Raw genomic sequence first — 19,745 nt, 5'->3', positions numbered from 1 at the left:
ACGCATGCGCAATTCCGACGGATGGACGTCACAGGAAGTACGTCTTTGCGTTCCAGCCTGGAACGCACGCTGCCGGTGAACGGCATTTGAGAAGATTATGATGGGTATAAGAAGTCCTTTTACATACGAATTTGCATATATTCCTGAAGAAGTCCTCTACTTACCTCGGACGAAACGCGTTGGATATTGGTTTTATTGTATTGTTTCCAATTGATTTTATTTGTTTTATATCCATTTATTGTTCCTGTACTCTGCTGCTCCAACTGGATTTGTGCTTTCGATTTGATCACTACACTTTCGTTTGTGAGTTCATTACTTGCTTCACATTTCACTATTATATTTTAATTGTGTTACGCTAGGATATATGTTCTCTGTTATTCCAGATTTCATTATATTCTCACATAGAATATTCCAACTTTGGATATATTTTCCAGGTTGTATTTTTTATTGTATGCTTATCTGAATGTGGTTTCCACTTTGTTGCTTCTTGCATTAATGACTTATGTCCCACATTTGGCTTCTGTCAAGCGACCGTAAGTGCAATGGTAGAATCATGTATATGAGCAGAGACAAAAGAATGTTATATTTTACTTCTGTTTCCCCCCAATTTATCAAAATATATTAAATACCGGGGGGGGCGGAGTTAACTGCCGAGCAGGAAAGTCGCACAGCACATGGGCTCCCGCTACACTAGCCAAAAAACTATAAAAAATAGCTGTTTTCCGCCTCTAAACCGGCAACCTCTTCGGCTCAGGAGAGAGACAGGCAATTCGCCATCAAGATGGGGCGCAAAACGAAGAAGCCCAGACCGGATAAACCGAGACAGGGCCCCAACATTGCGGAACTCTTGCGGCAAACACAGGGGGCAACTGGGCCCAAAATGGCCGCCTACCCTGAAACCTTCTCTGAATTCTCGGATGACTTCTCCTCTGGGGAGGAAACGCCAGACCTACCCCAGATGGCGGCACCTCAGCCGACTGTCCGGGTAGCAGACGCCTCACCGGTAACAACGGAGGTCCTTAAGTCCCTATTAGCCGACCTTCAAAAAACTCTCCAAACGGACATGGCGTCCCTCCGGGCCGACATCCAAGGCCTAACGGGAAGAATCGGAACTCTGGAGGCATCTACGACTACCCACACAACACAGATCGCTGCACTACAGCGAGAGGTGCAAGACCTCAAAAGCCAGAACGCAAAGCATGAGTGCCAGTTCGCAGCCATAGAGGACGCACGGCGGGCCCAAAATTTAAAAATCAGAGGCATCCCGGAAGACATTCAGGCCGCGGAGATCCCGCATATGCTAAGGCGGCTACTAACAGTTCTGTTACCGCCGCGACAAGCCAAAGCAGCTCAGCTGGACGGCTTCTTCCGAGCTCCGAAACCGGCAAAGGCACCTACCATGGCACCCCGAGACCTCATCATACGCTTCCAGCACCACAGAGACAAGATGGCGGTCGTCGCAGCAACCAGGGAATGCTCCCCTTACAAGTTTGAATCGATGTCCCTCTCGTTCTACGCTGATCTCACCGGTAGTACACTCGCTTGGCGCCGGTCTTTCAAGCCATTTACAAAGCTGCTACAACAGCAAGAAATGCCATACAGATGGCTGAAGACACGTGCCATATGGCTCCAGAAGGGTGAGACCAACTACACTATAAGATCTCTGGAAGACGCGACAGCTCTACTACCCACCCTGGGCCTGCCTACAGACTCTCTTCAACCTACGGAGAACCTGAAAGAACCTACTCCGACTCACCAGTGGAACCCTGACCGAGTAAAACCCTTTGTCCCACGCAGAGCGGAACGGAACCGAACTGAGGCTGCAGCAACCTGAAGCAATCCAGCCCTGATGTGGACTCTTTGTTAACCCATTGGACTATCTTCATTTTGTTATTTTGTTATGCATTATTGTGTTTCTTTTTTATCGTTAGCTCCTCCATATAATGTTACTAACTGGACGAGACACTACACCCTACATCCACTGTCTGACTGCCACTTAGCCAAGATCCATCCTCTCCCCCCCCCCCGCCTGATAGGAGAACGACAGGATACGAGCGACAACACAAGGCCAGGCGTAACACACACAGCGAGATAGAACAGGGCAGGACCCTATGGTGTAGGGCACCTACCCCATGCAATCTACTCACATTAAGGTACGGCCCGCATTGCTCCACACACAAACCCTGACCCGAACAGGGACCCACCGCCACGACTGACCTCAGACTAGCTAAAGGCTCTAACGGGCCGAGGAACCCAACCGAGTAGGCGAGTCCCCAGCACGGAACCGGGCACTCACCCCTAGCCACGAGATAACACGTACTTGACCGAGACAAAAATATAAAAAGTGCGAGTATTACCTGGCCACATAACTGTAAATTGATATTGTTGAATTAATCTCTGGCACAAGCTGTTGTGGCTGTGCTATGCTGTATGTTCCTCTTTGCACAATCAAAATAAAGAATTTAAAAAAAAAAAAAAAAAAATATATTAAATACCTAACTTTTCATGTTTTTGTGACAGCCCTGAGACCCTGTATGACATTTGTGAAAATCAATAAAGTACAACTTTAAAATATTAAATAATATATTTCACATATGAAATCTGGAATAATAGAGAACATATATCCTTTTTACTTATGTGTCTAGTGATCGTTATGTGCGTGAATTTATTTGCAATTTTTTTTATAATTAGAAGTGTGTAAAATTGTTTCAGTACATTTTAAAGATTCGGCATATGAGTTGAGTATCAATAACAAAGTGCTATTTTTTTTATCACAAAGGAACGTCCAGTCGAAGTCAGTGATTGGAGGAAGAATGTGGAAGCAATGTCTGGCATGGAGGGCAGGAAGAAGATGTTTGATGCCGCTAAATCCCCGACAGGACAATAAAAAGGTAAGTACCCAACATAAATTGACCACACAGTGTCACTCCTGCACAAGGTTACAATCTGTCCAGTACAATGTATGCATTTCAGTTGGTACTGAATTTGTCATCTTATGAATTGTAATAATAAACTCATTTTCGTTCACATTGTATTGTCCACCCCTCAAAAATTAAGGCTTCTTCCCCCAACAATGACTTGGGGTCCCCAAACCCTTAGCCAACCCCCACAATGAAAACAAATCATACCCACCCCATCACTATGATAAGAGTGAGGAGGGCCAAATTAATTCACAAAAAGGACACATATGAATAATATAAAAGAGTAAAAGGTAGGTGTTTTAGTGCATACACTTGAGTGATGGAAGCATCTAAACAGCCCAATCGGGAGTCTCTCTATCCCGGTCCAGAAAAGGTGTGCTCAATCAAAGGAGGGAGCAGCAACTTAGGAGATTCTCAAATGATAATAAATATGTAAAAGAGATGGAGTGCTAAAAATAGTGTAGTGTTTTTGGTATAAATGGGTCAGCAATGGCGGAGCCTGGCCGCTGAACAAGCAAGACGTGTGCTACATGGGCTCCCGCGACCGACACCCTACAAAAGATATAACACGTGAACCAATAACTTGCCTGACCGCAGAGCACAACCAAGCCTATCCCAGACACACCAGTGATGCTTGAGATACCTCACAGGGGCTTTTCTGCCACTGGAAACGCTACCTCGAGGCTCCGGGGGAAAGGCGGCCGCTCTCCTACTGCTTTGCCTGGTGGTAAGACACTAAAACAAGGTATCCCCTCCCTATGGACCAGCGTGGGTCATCCTGGTCCCCACTGGCTAGAAAAGTGAACTCACGCTGTACCCAAAAGACTGACTCCTGCCACTTGGAGACTCCGACTAACGCACCCAAGATGGCGGACAAGTTCCCTGAGCAGGGGCAAGTGCTGCATGGGCAGAAGCTGATACAGCCAAACTCCACTGACGACATGCTGCAATGCATAGACAGGGCATTCGAGAGATTCTGACAGCAACTGGAAGCTAAAACGCTGCCCTCACAGCCCAAGCCGCATCGGAGACTACGCAATGGCGGAGACAACTCGGAAACCCCGACCTCCTTGTGGGGAAATTATACCAGAACAATCCTGACACTAACCTGCAGGAGCGAAGGGCCACGACGGCTGCCACCGCGCAGCCCAGGCTACGGCGACGGTAACTAAGAACCCTCAGCAAGGCAACTCAAGCCCCTCGCGGCACTTGGATGAAGATGGCACCGACCTCACCTGCAGCTCAAACCCACAGAACCCAGCGACAGACCCCCAAGCAGGCCGCAAAGAGCACAGAAGATGCCCTGATGCACCTACCATGTGCCACAAGACACAGACTCTCCCGCGCTACCGAGCAGGGGCAGGGAATACCTGTACCCCACCGCAGCCCAGTGGGCACGTCACAGATCCAGACTATGCACAGCTACAGATGGGCATTGGTTAGCTACAAATGCAGAATATGACTCGGCCATAGGCCTCCCTACATGCTAGGCCATACACAGCAGCACTAAGATTAGCTAGTCTAATTTGATATTTACAACACCTAGCTGAGCAGGCACCCAGGGCTTTATCTTGCTTTATTTTGTCTTATTTTGCTTTATTTTGAAACCCACATGGCATAGAGCTACAGTTAGTCAAGGCTGTAATGCGGGGAGTCCCATATTCTCACTCTCATATGCATATAATTGATGATGAGGACCAGTGGCATTAAACCTCCAATGTTAATCCTAGCATGTTATACTATGTTTGTCTTAATTTTACTTAGCGCCTACCTAACATAAATCATGCTCCAAGCAATACCTTATTTTTCTTTAAACTTGTACCCACTCAGATCTCATATTCAGATTCAAAGTTAAGCTTGTTTTATTTTACCTATTAAAAAGTGCATTTTACTCATATGCCATGACACAATATCTTGATGTATGTTCCTATTATGCTTATCGCTGCCGTCATGACATCTCAAGCCTGTATGTCAATCGTTGCACAATAAAAATAAAGAATTTAACATAAATGGGTCAGCAATAAAAAAGAAATGCACTAAGAGTCTATACAAGCTAGGAGTAGCTCTATTTTACATGCCTGAGTGACACAATCCCAACAGGGTTATTTTTTTTATGGATTGGACCGTAGACAAGCTTTTGCTGGGCCTCCCAGGACTTACTAAATTAAGGCTACTTCACCCAGCATGCAATCGTGCCCTCCACCAAAACACACACAAAAAACAAACTCACACACATAGATTGTAGATTTATATTAGTGCTCCTCAACCTTTTCCACCCAAGGCACACAAAGGATGTTCCCAGAATTCTGTGGCACACAACAAGCAAAAACATATGACCACATGGTCACCATGCACCAGCACACTTGCCAAAAAGGCCACACTGCCCCCAAATCACTTGCCACAGTGTCACACTGCCCACACAGCAGTTATTTATGTCAAATTAACTCATGTCAATTTCCACATTGCTCCACAGCACTTGGCACAATGTAAATTTAATAACACACAAAACTTGCCTGTTGATAGTGTCACTTTGCCCTGCAAAACATGCTGCAGTGAGTTTTCTGATTAATGTGCAAATTGACTGTGGTATATTTTTAAACATATGCCAAGCAAGGTGCCCATGAAAAAATATCATGGTCAGTGTGCCTAATTAAAAATATCACAGCAATTGTTCCCAAATAATAAATACCACAGTCAGTGTGACCATTAATATATACCACAGTAATTTTGCCCAATGATAAATACATCAGTCAGTTTACCCATTAATAATAAACAGAGACACACACATTGACAAATACAGACATGGAGTCACAATGCGCATTAGGCGGTTTATAATTCTGTGTATGTGCCTGACTGTGTGTTTCTGACAGTTAATATCCTTGTGTTTGAATGTACATCTCTGTAACCATGTGTATGTTTGAGGTTCGGACCTTATGTGTGTGGGCTAACTGCTAGCAGTGTGTTGTGTGTATGGGGAGCTGCCTGTGGCCTTTGTTCATTGTGTTTATGGTGAAACTATGTTTCATGACTGTGTGTTTGATGACGCTCTTCAGAGGGTGACTGCGACACGGTGGATAACTGTGGTAAGGTGAGTGCTACAGGGCCAGAAACAGGGTTGGGCTATGAGTGTGAAAGTGAGTGTGACAGAGTTTGAGGATGAGTGTGACATGGAAGGAGTGTCAGAGTGTCGAGAGGAGGTAAGTGGGACAGGATTAATGTGACAGGGTGGTGTGGAATGGTTGGGGGGGGGAGTGTGACAGGGCGTGGGGAGGTGAGCATGACAAGATTAGCGGAGGTATATGTGACAGGGTGAGTATGGCATGGTTGAGGGGATGAGTCTGACAGAATTGAAGGAGTTAATGCAAGAGAGTGAGTGGCAGGGTGAAAGGGGTGAGTGTGACAGAGTGATGGAGGATGAGTGTAACAATGTGAGAAAAGGTGAGTGTGACAGGATGGTGGGTGAGTATGGCATTGTGAGTGTGACAGGCTTGGGGCTGTTAATGTGATTGTGGCATTGTGAAGAGGTGTGACTGTGTGAGGAAGGTTGATATTGTGGGGGGTTACAGTATGTGTGTGGGGGTGGCAGATACACAGACACACATGTGCATACACTGATGACACACATGCAGATACACACTGACACACAGACTCACAAACACAGTCACTGACAAACAAACATACAAACACACTGCCATACATGCAGATTAACACAATATTACACATACACAGACACACATACTGTTACGCAGACACATACTAACACATACAGATGCACAGATACACACTGACACACATTCAGATACACAGACACACACTGACATACAGATGCAATTACACAGACACAGAAACCAAGATTATTATATTTTCTTTTCTGATTAGAAACCGTCACTGCCATTACACACATTCTTATTTCTGGTTACCAGTTTTCCACCCCACCTATAACTTTGTGCAAGGTGGCATGCCATATGTTAACATCACTATACTTATGTATTTGTTTGTTTTTCTACACAATCTTTAGGGTTATTTTTAGTGTTAAACCATTATTTTAATCAAATTATTTTTAAATATTTTATCGTTTTTAAATCGATTTAATTTTTTTACCCAATGTCAATGTAAATAATCTTATTAATAATATAGTTATAGAACACATATCCTGTTATTTGCTGCAACCTAGATATTGTATTTAGCAATACAAATAGATGCATTTTTTCTGATAAGCTCCTTCCTTTTTCCCATATGTTGCCCTTTTCAAACATGGCCAAAAAGACACTTCCGGGATTAAAAGCACACAAGAGACGCCCATCCCGGAACAACACTAGCCTATTCAGATGATAAAATTATACTAAGTCTCAAAATAGACTAGTGATGTCGCGAACACGAAATTTTCGGTTCGCGAACCGGCGAAACGGGAGAACCGCCATTGACTTCAATGGGCAGGCAAATTTTAAAACCCACAGGGACTCTTTCTGGCCACAAAAGTGATGGAAAAGTTGTTTCAAGGGGACTAACAACTGGACTGTGGCATGCCGGAGGGGGCTCCATGGCAAAACTCCCATGAAAAATTACACAGTTGATGCAGAGTCTGGTTTTAATCCATAAAGGGCAGAAATCACCTAACATTCCTAAATCACAATGGATATGGATTGACACCTGACATATGGATTGACACCTTGACATATGGATTGATACCTGTTCTCAGAGACCCTGATACACACTGACACAGAGCAGAATAGGGACTGTTCCCCCTACATAGGGTCACTTGGCAGATATGGATTGACACCTGTCCTAAGGATCCCTGATACACACTGACACAGAGCAGAATAGATACTGTTACCCCTACATAGGGTCACTTGGCAGATATGGATTGACACCTATCCTAAGGATCCCTGATACACACTGACACAGAGCAGAATAGAGACTGTTCCCCCTACATAGGGTCACTTGGCAGATATGGATTGACACCTATCCTAAGGATCCCTGATACACTGACACAGAGCAGAATAGGGACTGTTGCCCCTACATACGGTCACTTGGCAGATATGGATTAACACCTATCCTAAGGATCCATGATACACACTGACACAGAGCAGAATAGAGACTGTTCCCCCTACATAGGGTCACTTGGCAGATATGGATTGACACCTGTCCTCAAAGCCCCTGATACACACTGACACAGAGCAGAATAGGGACTGTTCCCCCTACATAGGGTCACTTGGCATGTATGGATTGACACCTATCCTAAGGATCCCTGATACAAACTGACACAGAGCAGAATAGGGATGTGGAATAGTACCTGGGGAGCTGGGGAGGTGCAGTTGATGTGGAGCAAGAGCAGCAGCAGAAGAGCACTCAGCCGAGGAGGTTATGGAAGAGGATGGAGTAGGAGGAGTAGAGGAGGTGGCAGCAGGCCTGCCTGCAAGTCGTGGCGGTGTCACCAACTCCTCTGCAGAGCCACGCATTCCATGCTTGGCAGCCGTCAGCAGGTTTACCCAATGCGCAGTGTAGGTGATATACCTGCCCTGACCATGCTTTGCTGACCAGGTATCAGTGGTCAGATGGACCCTTGCCCCAACACTGTGTGCCAGACATGCCATTACTTCCTTTTGTACAGTCGAGTACAGGTTGGGGATTGCCTTTTGTGCAAAGAAATTTTGGCCGGGTACCTTCCACTACAGGTCCCAATAGCTGCAAATTTTTTGAATGCCTCAGACTCCCCCAGCTTGTATGGTAAAAGCTGGCGGGCTAATAGTTCAGACAAGCCAGCTGTCAGACGCCGGGCAAGCTGGTGAGTTTCTGATGCTTGCAGACAACTAACTGCTATTCAATCTATAACAGTGAAAAACGTTTTTTGGTTTTAAATGCACGCTATTGTGACACCAGATATGAGTAGCAATGTGCACTGGCAGAGGTCTGCAGAGTACATGCTGTAGGCCTGACACCCGCTTGAAGACAACTAACTGCTATTCAATCTATAACAGTGAAAAAAGTTTTTGGGTTTTAAATGCACGCTATTGTGACACCAGATATGAGTGGCAATGTGCACTGGCAGAGGTCTGCAGAGTACACGCTGTAGGCCTGACACCCACTTTAAGGACACTGACTGCTATTAGCTTACACTAAAAAACTTTTTCTTTCAGTGTTTCTCCGAAAATAAGACCGGGTCTTATATTAATTTTAGTCACAAAAAACACACAAGGGCTTATTTTCAGGGTAGGGCTTATTTATTTATGGTACCGGTATGTACATTGAACCCCCCCTTTAATTAAACCACCCCCCCTTTAATTAATCCACCCCTCCTTTAATAAATCCACCCCCTCTAATTAATCCACCCCCTTCTAATTAATCCGCCCCCCCTTTAATTAACCCACCCCCTCTAATTAATCCACAACCCCTCTAATTAATCCACCCCCTCTAATTAATCCACCCCCTCTAATTAATCCAGCCCCCCTCTAATTAATCCAGCCCCCCTCTAATTAATCCACCCCCCCTTTAATTAATTCACCGCCCCTTTAATTAATTCACCCCCCTTTAATTAATTCACCCCCCCCCCCTTTAATTAATTCAGTCCCAGACATAAAATATCTACTCACATTTCAAAGATGCCTTCCTTGCCCGCCAAGTCCGACCATTGGGTGCCTCACAGCCCGGAAATGGATCCTTCCGCTGAAGATCCGTGAAGGCAGACTGACGGCGCTGCGCGCGTCGTCATCACGTTGCGCGATGCCGCGGCCCGCAACACTCCTCCCCCTCCTCCTCATAGAAGAAGGGTCTTATATTGCAGCCCACCCCGAAAATTCAGCTAGGGCTTATTTTCGGGGTAGGGTGTATTTTCGGGGAAACACGGTTGTAAAAGCATGCTATACAGACACCAGATATGAGTGGCAAAGTACACTTGCTGAGGTTGGCAGAGCACACGCTGAAGGCCTGACACCCAGACGCTTGCAGACAACTAACTGCTATTAGCTTACAGTGAAACACTTTTTTGTTTTTAAAGGCACGCTATAGTCACACCAGATATGAGTGGTGGCACTGGGCAAGTGGGCACAGTATCCACTATGAGCCTGACACAGAAGCTGGCAGACAATTAACTGCTCTTCAATCTATTACAGTGAATAAAACATTTCACATATCTGTGACACCAGATATGAGTGGTGGCACTGGGCAAGTGGGCACAGTATCCACTGTGAGCCTGACACAGAAGCTGGCAGGCAGGCAACTGCAATTACAATACACATAAAAAAAAAAAGCAGACTGATGTTCTAGCCCTAAAAAGGCAGCAGAGATCAGATGAGTCCTTCAGGACTGTAGTGGACACTGAATACACTAGCCTAGCAATCAATTTCCCTATCTACTGAGCAGCAGCTACACTTTCCCTCCTCTCACTAAGAATGCAGCTTCAGAATTAATCTAAAATGGATGCTGGGAGGGAGGTGGGAGGGTCTGGAAGGGAGGGTCTGCTGCTAATTTGCTGTAATGTGTCTGCTGACTGGGAGGCACAGGGTCAAAGTTTGCTCAATGATGACGAACAGGGGGCGGATCGAACCGCGCATGTGTTAGCCCGCGGCGGCGAACACGCTATGTTCGCCGGGAACTATTCGCCAGCGAACAGTTCGGTACATCACTAAAATAGACACAAAACTGCCTAATTTAACTTACCTTTATTCCCCTTGCAAGAAGGGATACTTATTACATTAAATGGAATGCAATGGTGCCATTTTGGTTCCATATGCGTTCCAAGCTGGAAACACCATACTGGTAGAACGCCGCGTCACTTCTGGTATGATGCATGTGTTCCAGAATGTTTACAGGAAATCAACAATCAACTGTCACGTATTCATCCGCTTATAAAAATTTGGTTAATGGCATTTACTGTCCACACAGGAAAAGTTGTGCCGAGCAGTAACCAAATCCACAGAAGGGTTAATGCTGAGCAGCAATTATGCAAATGGAAACCTGGTAGCTGTCTTTGGGATCAAAGGCTAGTTACAGCCTATCAGATCTAGAGGAGGGGTATTTAGACCCAATTCTCATCCTGCTCAGTGCCCTGTCGTGGTTTCCCTTGTGGTTGTCCGAGAGCGCGTTATTGATTCTGGTTATTCGACTTTGGCATTGTTTTTGACTTCCCTTTTTTATGGCATCCCTGACTCCTGGCTTTTCCTTATCGTTGTGTCTCTTTCTGTATCCCTTGACTTCGGCTATTCCTGACTATTCTTTGGTACGTTAGTCCGGCCATTCTAAGGTCCGGTATACGTTACCTATCAGTCCTCTGTGTTACACAATTCTACGTGCTGGATCATTCTGTAATCCTGACATCAACAAATCAGGAAGCAATCTCCCTTTATAGACTGCCTCTTTAAACAGAATTTTATGAGAACTTAACCACAGTTCTGAAGAAGCCCTTGAGAGGCGAAACGCATAAAGTGGGACTCCTTAAAGCTATTTTATATTGCTATTATTGATTTTGTATGGTTAATAGTTAGTTAGTAATATATATGTGTGCTCGGAATTTAATATGTAATGGATAATGTCAGAGATAAAAGTTGGTTGTGGTGTGCCAAAACCAACGTCCGAGTGGGCCTGTAAATAAAAGAGGGCCCACCAAGGAGAATTGTATGTTCTAAGGGTGCTGGTGGGTGGGGAACACTTGAACTCGAACGTCAGAGGTGAGTAGGGGCTGGGTGTTTAAGTAGGGGACTTACTCCTCCCACAAATTCAGGCCTAATGGCCTTTCTACTTGTGCTCGGAATTTAATATGTAATGGATAATGTCAGAGATAAAAGTTGGTTGTGGTGTGCCGAAACCAACGTCCGAGTGGGCCTGTTAATAAAAGAGGGCAAAGAGAAGTTCGAAAAAACACACTTTATTGCATTTGTTTACACGACTAAATTCCTAAAGGCTTGGCGAAGTTCTCTTTCTGGTCGTGGAATGTACGTATTGTATATAGAGGACTTCCAGCGACCCAGTCTCCTTATGATGTGGACCGGGCTGTTACTACTAGAAGCTGATGAAGTGGCTCCTATGCAAAAGGAATGCACAGAGAATGAAGCTGGGTTGTAACCCTATTTTCCCAATAAGGTTCTAACATGTGTGGAGAATTTTGCTGTAGTGAGTGGGTGCCCTTGTAGTTGTAAGAGTGGTGAGCCTGGTAAGTTCGTGTTATGGGTTGATCGTAAGAGGTCTAGTGTCTTAACTGGACACCAAGCATTGTCTGTTGGAAAGAGAGGAATTATAGTGGGGTGTAGGGACTGATTAGTTTTGGTAGATGGGATTGTGAGAATGTAATAGTCGTCTACTTTAGTGAGTTGTGAGGTTTTAAGGCTGTGAGTGGTATCTCCTTGACAAACAACGGTAAATTCCCTAGGTCTTAGGAACCCATAAAAAGCTAAATAGATAGCAGATTTGATCACCAGGTTAGTGTTGGGATCAACAGGGGATTCGTCGAGGAGGTTGCTAAGTAATCTAAAGATAGGCCCATCTATAGGTAGTCTGGTGGTGATAGGTGGAACCGACACTTTAGAGATCCCCTTTAAGATTTTCTTGATGAGGTATGATGACAAAAAGGGGGTGTTGGGGAAATTTGTGAGGCTGTGATGCTGCACCCCCGTGAGGTATAATTTAATTGTATTGTGGGAAAGTTTTAAGTGTAAATGGCAAAAAGAGGCAAAAGCCACCATAGTTTGGGTTGAGAAATCACCTTGTAATCCGAATTCAGCTGTAAATTTATTGAAAATGGTAAGTGCCCTACTGTAGGTGATAGTAGTGTTTGGTGATAGTGCTTGGTGCGTAAGAGTCCTAGCATGGTGCATAAGTGTGTTCAATCCAAGATTAACTCGTGAAAACTCGGTGTTCTGGATGGTTGATGGTGGGCTGACGGGAGTGCCTGGAAAAACACCTGAAATTGAGATCGAGACAGAGCGTCAGCAGCCGTGTTGTGAATACCCGGGATGTGAAGGCAAATTAAGTGGAACTGGACGGTTGCTGACAACCAGGTCAGCTTGCGAATCAGCCGCATGATGGTAAGAGAGGAAGAGCGCCCTTTGTTAATGATATCGCAAGCTGACGAGTTGTCGGAATAGCATTTTACTGCCTTGACGGACCAGAGGTGACCCCAAGTGTGTGCAGCCGCCACGATGGGGTAAATTTCAAACAGAGCTGAAGTTTCTCTAAACCCCGGCAAGGCATCCGTCTCAGCTGGCCAGTGACCCCTAAACCAGTGATTACCAAATATAGCTGTGAAACCCGTGTTGGCTGCAGCATCAGTGTAAATGCAGGGTGAGGAGTCGGAGAGAGGGGGAATAAACATGGAGATACCGTTCCATTGAGTCAAAAAACTTCCCCTACATGAGGGGGTCAGCTTTGGCGTGCTGGTCCAATGCGATTGGGCAGGCGTCCGGTACCCCGTGAAGGAGACAAAGGAACCTGGACACAAAAGATCTACCCTGCGGAACGATGCGCATCGCGAAATTCAGGGACCCCAATAAGGACTGAAGTTCTTTCCTGGTGCATACATCATTCCACAGGAACATATCTATTTCCCCTCTCAGGCGGACCAGTTTTTCAGGGGGAAGGCTGGCGCGGAAGGTACCAGAGTCTAGCTCTATCCCCAAGAAAGTAACTTGAAGTTGTTGCACACCTGAGCTTTCCCTAAAAAGGAGATGGGCCTCCCCAGTTTATCCCGCTGTCCACCTTCCTGTTTAAGGTGAGGAGTGGAAGTGGATTGAGGTGTGGGAGTGGGGGTGGATGGATCAGCCATAGAAGGGCACAAATTGGCCAAGTGGGTTGAGGAATTGCATATGGCACAGGATGGGGGCCTCAGACCAGCAAAGTGGCGACAGAATAGTTCTGTATCCATCTGACACCAGTTAATTCTTACATTAAACTGTTTCAGATGTGTCGCCACTTTCGCTGATATCGATTTATGATAATCATAAAAAGATGAGCCCCCGCACTTAACGCCCAAATCCACCACTTTATGCAGATATAAGTCCAGTTCCTCTCTCCTGTGGGGATATACCGAGCAGATGACATCACGGTATATCCCAAAGGCCAAAACTAAATTGGGAATCGATCATTTTTTGTTGAGCCTTGGGTCTCTGGTTTTAAGAACCACCGAGATATCGCCAAAGTTATAAGCCCTGTTCTCCAGCACGTCTTGGGAGACAATAAGCAATGACACCAGACACACGTCCTTCCCATCTAGGATTTCTTTCCTAATGGAGTCTGGGACGGAGTGAGCTGGTGACACGAAAGGAGACGTGACTGGAGCAGGAGCTGGAGGGGGAAGTGTAGGGACAGGTGTTGGTGCCATAGGTACAGCCGGGGTGAGGGCTGAAAGGTCAGGAAGGTTACCTGGGGAGGCTTTGGCACTCTCCACCTTGCTTAACCTGCTGTTTAAGGTCTGTAGGTTGGTCAGGATTGCCGCAATGGTGTCCTGGGTGGCTGTGCCAGCGCCAGAAGGTTGACTTTGAGAGCTAGTGCCTAGCCTAGGCTCAGGGGCTTGGTTGTTCAAAAGTCTGTATAATTCCGCCTTTCGGGCCGTAGCAGGAAAGGGGATGCCCCTAAGCCTAAATGTGGTGGTAATTTTTGGTATAGTCCATGATCTCAAAGACGTAGGAGTAGAAGGGGCGAGAGATACTCCTGGAGACTCTGGTCTGATAGAAGTGGATATTATATCCTCATCAGGCACCTCATCAATGGGAGATGTATCTTGCGACATTCTAGAAATGAATTAAATGAGTTGGATTTAGTAGGGGCATCTGAGAAAATAATTTCAAGTGGTTGGGGGGGGGAGGGGTATTGCTCAGGTGAACTGGACTGTAAGGTTACTGCCGAAGCGAAAAACTTAACTTAGACTAGTAATGCCAAGTGGCGGTGAGAGGTGAACTACGTTGCCACAGATGTGGTGGCGGGATGTTGGCCTCTCGATGACATTTAAAAGGTTCAAAAATGTGTGGCCGTGGAAAGTGAGGCACTGACTACGGCCCTATAGAAGAGCGAATGAGGCGTTTAACTATGATTTGGGCGTTGGGCCGTACCTCCATGTTGAGGTGGGAGATGGTTTGTACATGCCTCGTTGAGCTAGGTCTGAAGCCCAGACCCTGTGAGCCAGTTCACGTACCATCTATGGGATAAATTGCCAAATTTATGTAATGGTAGGATACTAACCTTGATAGAGATTATACCAAGGGATTTGACCTTTGAGTATATATGGAAGACAGGCCCAGCGGTTGTTGATATCGTCGAAGAAGCCTAAGGGGTTTGAGACAGATGTAGATCTGTGAGCGTGGCGTCTGAGCACCTCATGAATTACTGGGGGGCATAGACGAGTGATACGAGAGAGTGGCAAATGAAAATAAAGGCTGTCTGCGACCTTGAAACAGAAACTGAAGTAAATAAATACTGAAGTTTAAAGAAAATACTATACCTGGATATAAGGGGCAAGAACCAGGGTTTTGCGATTTTTTAGGAGAGGCAAAGCTGTTTGATGCTTATCATAGAAGAAACCTAAGGGTTTTAAGACAGATGTAAATCTGAGTGGGCGAGACGTATGAACGTAGCGTGCGTAGAAAAGTGAAATAAATAAATACTATACCTGGATTAACCCCTTAAGGACACATGACATGTGTGACATGTCATGATTCCCTTTTATTCCAGAAGTTTGGTCCTTAAGGGGTTAAAGAACAAGAATCAGGGTTTTGCAATATTGAAGGAGCAAAACGGTTGGTGCTATTGTAGAGTGAAAACCTGGATTTAGAGGAGAAGAACCCCTGTTTTTGCAATTTAGTCGTAAAATAACAAAAGTACGATCTGTGGAGATCAAAGAAAAATTTTGACAGGGCTGAGATTAACTTGTACGTAAAGGCATAGTATAATATTGTGTGAATAGTCATTTCGTGGTAACACCTCCAAGTAAGTATGCTAGTAGCTGCTGCTATAGTTTTAGTGCAGGGAAGATAAATTTTTTACAGAATAAAACAGAAAATACCATAAAAAACCACTAGGTGGCGATAACAGCCCAAAACTGGGTATGAGACTTAATACAATGAAAAGTATGAATGAAAGTTTTTAGCAGTCGATATGTTTTCTTATAGTAACTTTACTGCTTAAAATAACGTTTGTACCGAAAGATTATTAGACCGTGGGGAGGGGAAGGGGGGGGAGCGGGGGGGGGGGAGGGGGGGTGTAGGACCCCCAGTACAAAAGAGCCACCTAAATGCTGACGTGAGGGGGACCGTGGGTGGTCTCCGGTAAGATTTGCCGTAATGTGCGTTCCGGCCCCTTGATGAGATCACAGTGCGGTGTGGAGGGGACTGGAATGTAACGTAATTAACTCACGATTAGCTGGCAAGCAAGCCGGACCGCCGAAAAAGGGAGGATTTCAGCCGTGCAGCCAATACACCAGATGCCCAAACCGGAAGTGACGCGAACCTGAAGACACGCGGACCGAAAGTAGATCAAGGAACACTTGAACTCGAACGTCAGAGGTGAGTAGGGGCTGGGTGTTTAAGTAAGGGACTTACTCCTCCCACAAATTCAGGCCTAATGGCCTTTCTACACACACACACACACACACACACATATATATATATGAAATCAGATAGGATAATGGTTAAGATGAAACAAAAGTGGTAATACTTAGGCAACTGAGCTGACAAACTTATGTCAAACCAGATTAAAAGGGAAAATCAGAGAAACTGAATTTTTAAGATTGTAGACTGGTTGGAAATCTGCATAAGTCCAGCGGCTATTGGAAACGCATTTAAGAGGTTTTATACAACACTAAAAGAACAGAAACTCCAGACATAGTGAAATATTTAAGAGAAGTAAATCTAACCCGGATCTCACAAGACCAAAAAGAGATGCTAGATTCCCCGAGGAAAAAAAGATAGGCTGCGGACCAAGAAGGCCCCTGGACCGGGTGGAACTTGTCTTATAAGAAACAAAAGTTCATGTTAATTCCCCACTTGACAAATACATTTAATATAATTAAGGAAAGTAGGAATTTTCCAGCCGAAATGTTGAAAGCGCAATAGTCCCTATTCCCAAACAGGATAGGGACAAAACAAGAGTCCCTAATTACCGGCCTATTCTCTAATAAACATTAATACCAAAATGTACTCTTGTCTAATTGCAGAAAGAATGAAAGTCATTATTCCTTTTATAATTCATCGCGATCAGACAGGGTTTATCAAAGAAGACAGGCGAGCAGGAATACCTGTAAAGTTCACAAATATAACAACTCACAAAATTCCATCAATTATTCTGGCCCTGGATGCAGAAAAAGCCTTTGACCTGGTTGACTGGTGCTTCCTTGAGAAGATTCTTAAAGCTTTCAACTTTGGGAGTGGGTTAGTCGACTCGGTCAGGGCTTTATAGACTATTGTAAAATAAAACACAGACCACATGTCTATATTCATGTATTTTTATTTATTTTCATGTGTATATCGGTACTGAGCATTGATGCACCTCCCCTTGTTCCTTTTTTTTGCTTTTCCGCTATACGATCTGAGTCTATTATGGACCCAGATAAGGACTTAATTGTAGCGATGTTCAGGACTATATTACCCATAACGGCATCAGAATCTACCGGAATTGACATCAAACCCGCAGAGAATCATGGAACATGTAGTAGAATAAACAGGAAGTGACACAACGATATCTGGCCACGTCACACCAACCATACCGGATTGGAGAACGAAAAATTGGCGGGTAATTGAGGATTTAAAAGAGAGAGAATACAGAAGATATTTTGAAGCTGACTGAGGAAGACGTTTTTAATCGGTGAAACGCGTTTTGGCTAAAAGTGGACCTATATTTAGACCACTTAATACAATTCTATTGTTCTTATATGTTTTTACAGTTTTTTATTTTCTAGTAAACAGTTTATATATACTTTTTAAATATTACTTTTCTCTGTAAAAAATAAATATAGTTTTTTATATTCATCAATCCAACTGTATCCTGCACAAGTGATTCCAGAGAGGGGCAGTGTCCCCCCATGAATTGACACTAGGCTTATACACTTAGAGCCAGTTATCAAAAGGCTCTAAATAAGGTGAGCACTTTGTATTTTATTCATATTGATAAAATCAGTATCTAAGATACTTAGATTGGAATATCTGTGTCTTTTTTTTTTGTATGATGTGAAGAGGAACATACGCACTTTTGCCTTGAAAGAGGGGCCGTGTGATCTACCCAAAAAGACAGACGTCTGGAAGTTTCGAGCCTTACAACTGTAAAAGGCTCTAAAAAATATGAGTTTATTTAAACTTATAACTCACATAATAATTCTTGGGACATTTGTTCGATATACTGCACTATTATTTGCTTATCTTTTCTATTTTCTTTATATGTACACTAAATACAAAGTGTGAAATAGAGGGTAAGTGCCTTTAAGCACTCTATACAATAATTCACTCATTTTCATATCTAGATATAGCGCTGCACTCCTGAAAATTGAAGATTTAAAGGGTATATACACCTGCTAAATCTAAGGTTTTTTATGTTGGTTCTGGTGAACTTTTTTAAACAACGCTTTTATTAAACTAAAACATTGGTTATGATCACAAAGTGACCAGAAACCAGCCATGGTCTGCAGTTTTGACCTTGTCAGTTTCATCAGCAAGTGGTGTTGATTCTGGTTTGAAAGTTGAAGCCTCTCCAAGAGCATTTCGCTAGCTAGGTATGTTGCTGTGCTAAGACCAAATACGATACAACTTCCAACAGTGGAAAGAAAGAAAAAAATAGTGTAATGCAATTAAATGCAAGAATGATTAGATAACAAATACATACACCTCTATACATGATTTAGTGAAACATTATATAATTTCCAATAGAACAGAACATTATACTCTGGAATATTCTCTTTCAGTGCCTGTCACTGCTTCCTCAATATGGACATTGCTATTGCTATGAGTATGAACCACTTGAAAACTGCATGACTTAAAACAAAGCAATGGTGACCAAAGCCTAATGGCTTCATAACTAGTGATACATTCTTGTATAGGCCAAAATAGGCAGGGTAAATGGTGGCAGGGTGAAGAGGGATAGCATTTTTAACAGATATTTATATATCCCTGTGATTCTTTGCCTGTCACCTTTGAAGTAAGTATCAACCATCCTGCTTAGCTGACTCAATATAGAGTACAGGTTCAAAGAGCAGGACTTGACTTGCTGATCTACAAATAGACACTATAAGCTGCAGCTGTATGGAAGGGGGTGTTTACTGTCTGTTATTACTGTTACTAAGCACCTCTTAATCCCCATTTGTGCCTCTTACTAACTTTCTTGTATCTCTTAAACCTTTTTTTTTTAAATGTATTTTAAAATATTTTTTATTGAATTTAAACAGGAGTTACAAGTATGTTACCATTACAGTACAATGTTTCGTTAGTCGCAAAGCATCAATTGATATTATGTGGAGATTATCGTATTACACAGTATACAAAGGATATCCGGGTTGCCATGCATCTTTTGTGTGGGGTAACTACCCCTGGCTAAGTAACATGACTTCACTTTTGGAACAATAAAACATACACCAAAAGAAGAGAAGAAGAACTGATAATTTATCCTGCCTAAGAAACCAGTGATATATATGTATTCGTATCTATACATCTGTAGGGGTAATTGTGACTAGTGATGTCGCGAACACGAATTTTTCGGTTCGCGAACGGTGAACGGGAACTTCCGCAAACGTTCGCGAACCAGCGAACCGGGCGAACCGCCATTGACTTCAATGGGCAGGCGAATTTTAAAACCCACAGGGACTCTTTCTGGCCACAAAAGTGATGGAAAAGTTGTTTCAAGGGCACTAACACCTGAACT

At 44.0% G+C, this 19,745-nt stretch overlaps 1 protein-coding gene across 2 annotated transcripts in view; it reads left to right on the top strand.

The window, feature by feature from the left end:
• Nucleotides 1–19,745, top strand: part of TNNI1 (troponin I1, slow skeletal type) — a 281,023-nt gene that overhangs the window by 191,161 nt on the left and 70,117 nt on the right. For both annotated transcript variants that reach the window (XM_063453173.1, XM_063453172.1), the window contains exon 7: nt 2,780–2,891. In XM_063453173.1, coding sequence (XP_063309243.1) covers nt 2,780–2,887 — 108 coding nt within the window. In that variant the 3' untranslated portion in view covers nt 2,888–2,891. The remainder of the gene's footprint in view (nt 1–2,779; nt 2,892–19,745) is intronic.

The sequence above is a fragment of the Pelobates fuscus genome, chromosome 1 (assembly GCF_036172605.1).
Source record: "Pelobates fuscus isolate aPelFus1 chromosome 1, aPelFus1.pri, whole genome shotgun sequence".
NCBI classification, from domain to species: domain Eukaryota; kingdom Metazoa; phylum Chordata; class Amphibia; order Anura; family Pelobatidae; genus Pelobates; species Pelobates fuscus.
Note: the sequence above shows the minus strand (reverse complement) of the source record. Positions and strands in the feature narration are given on the sequence as shown.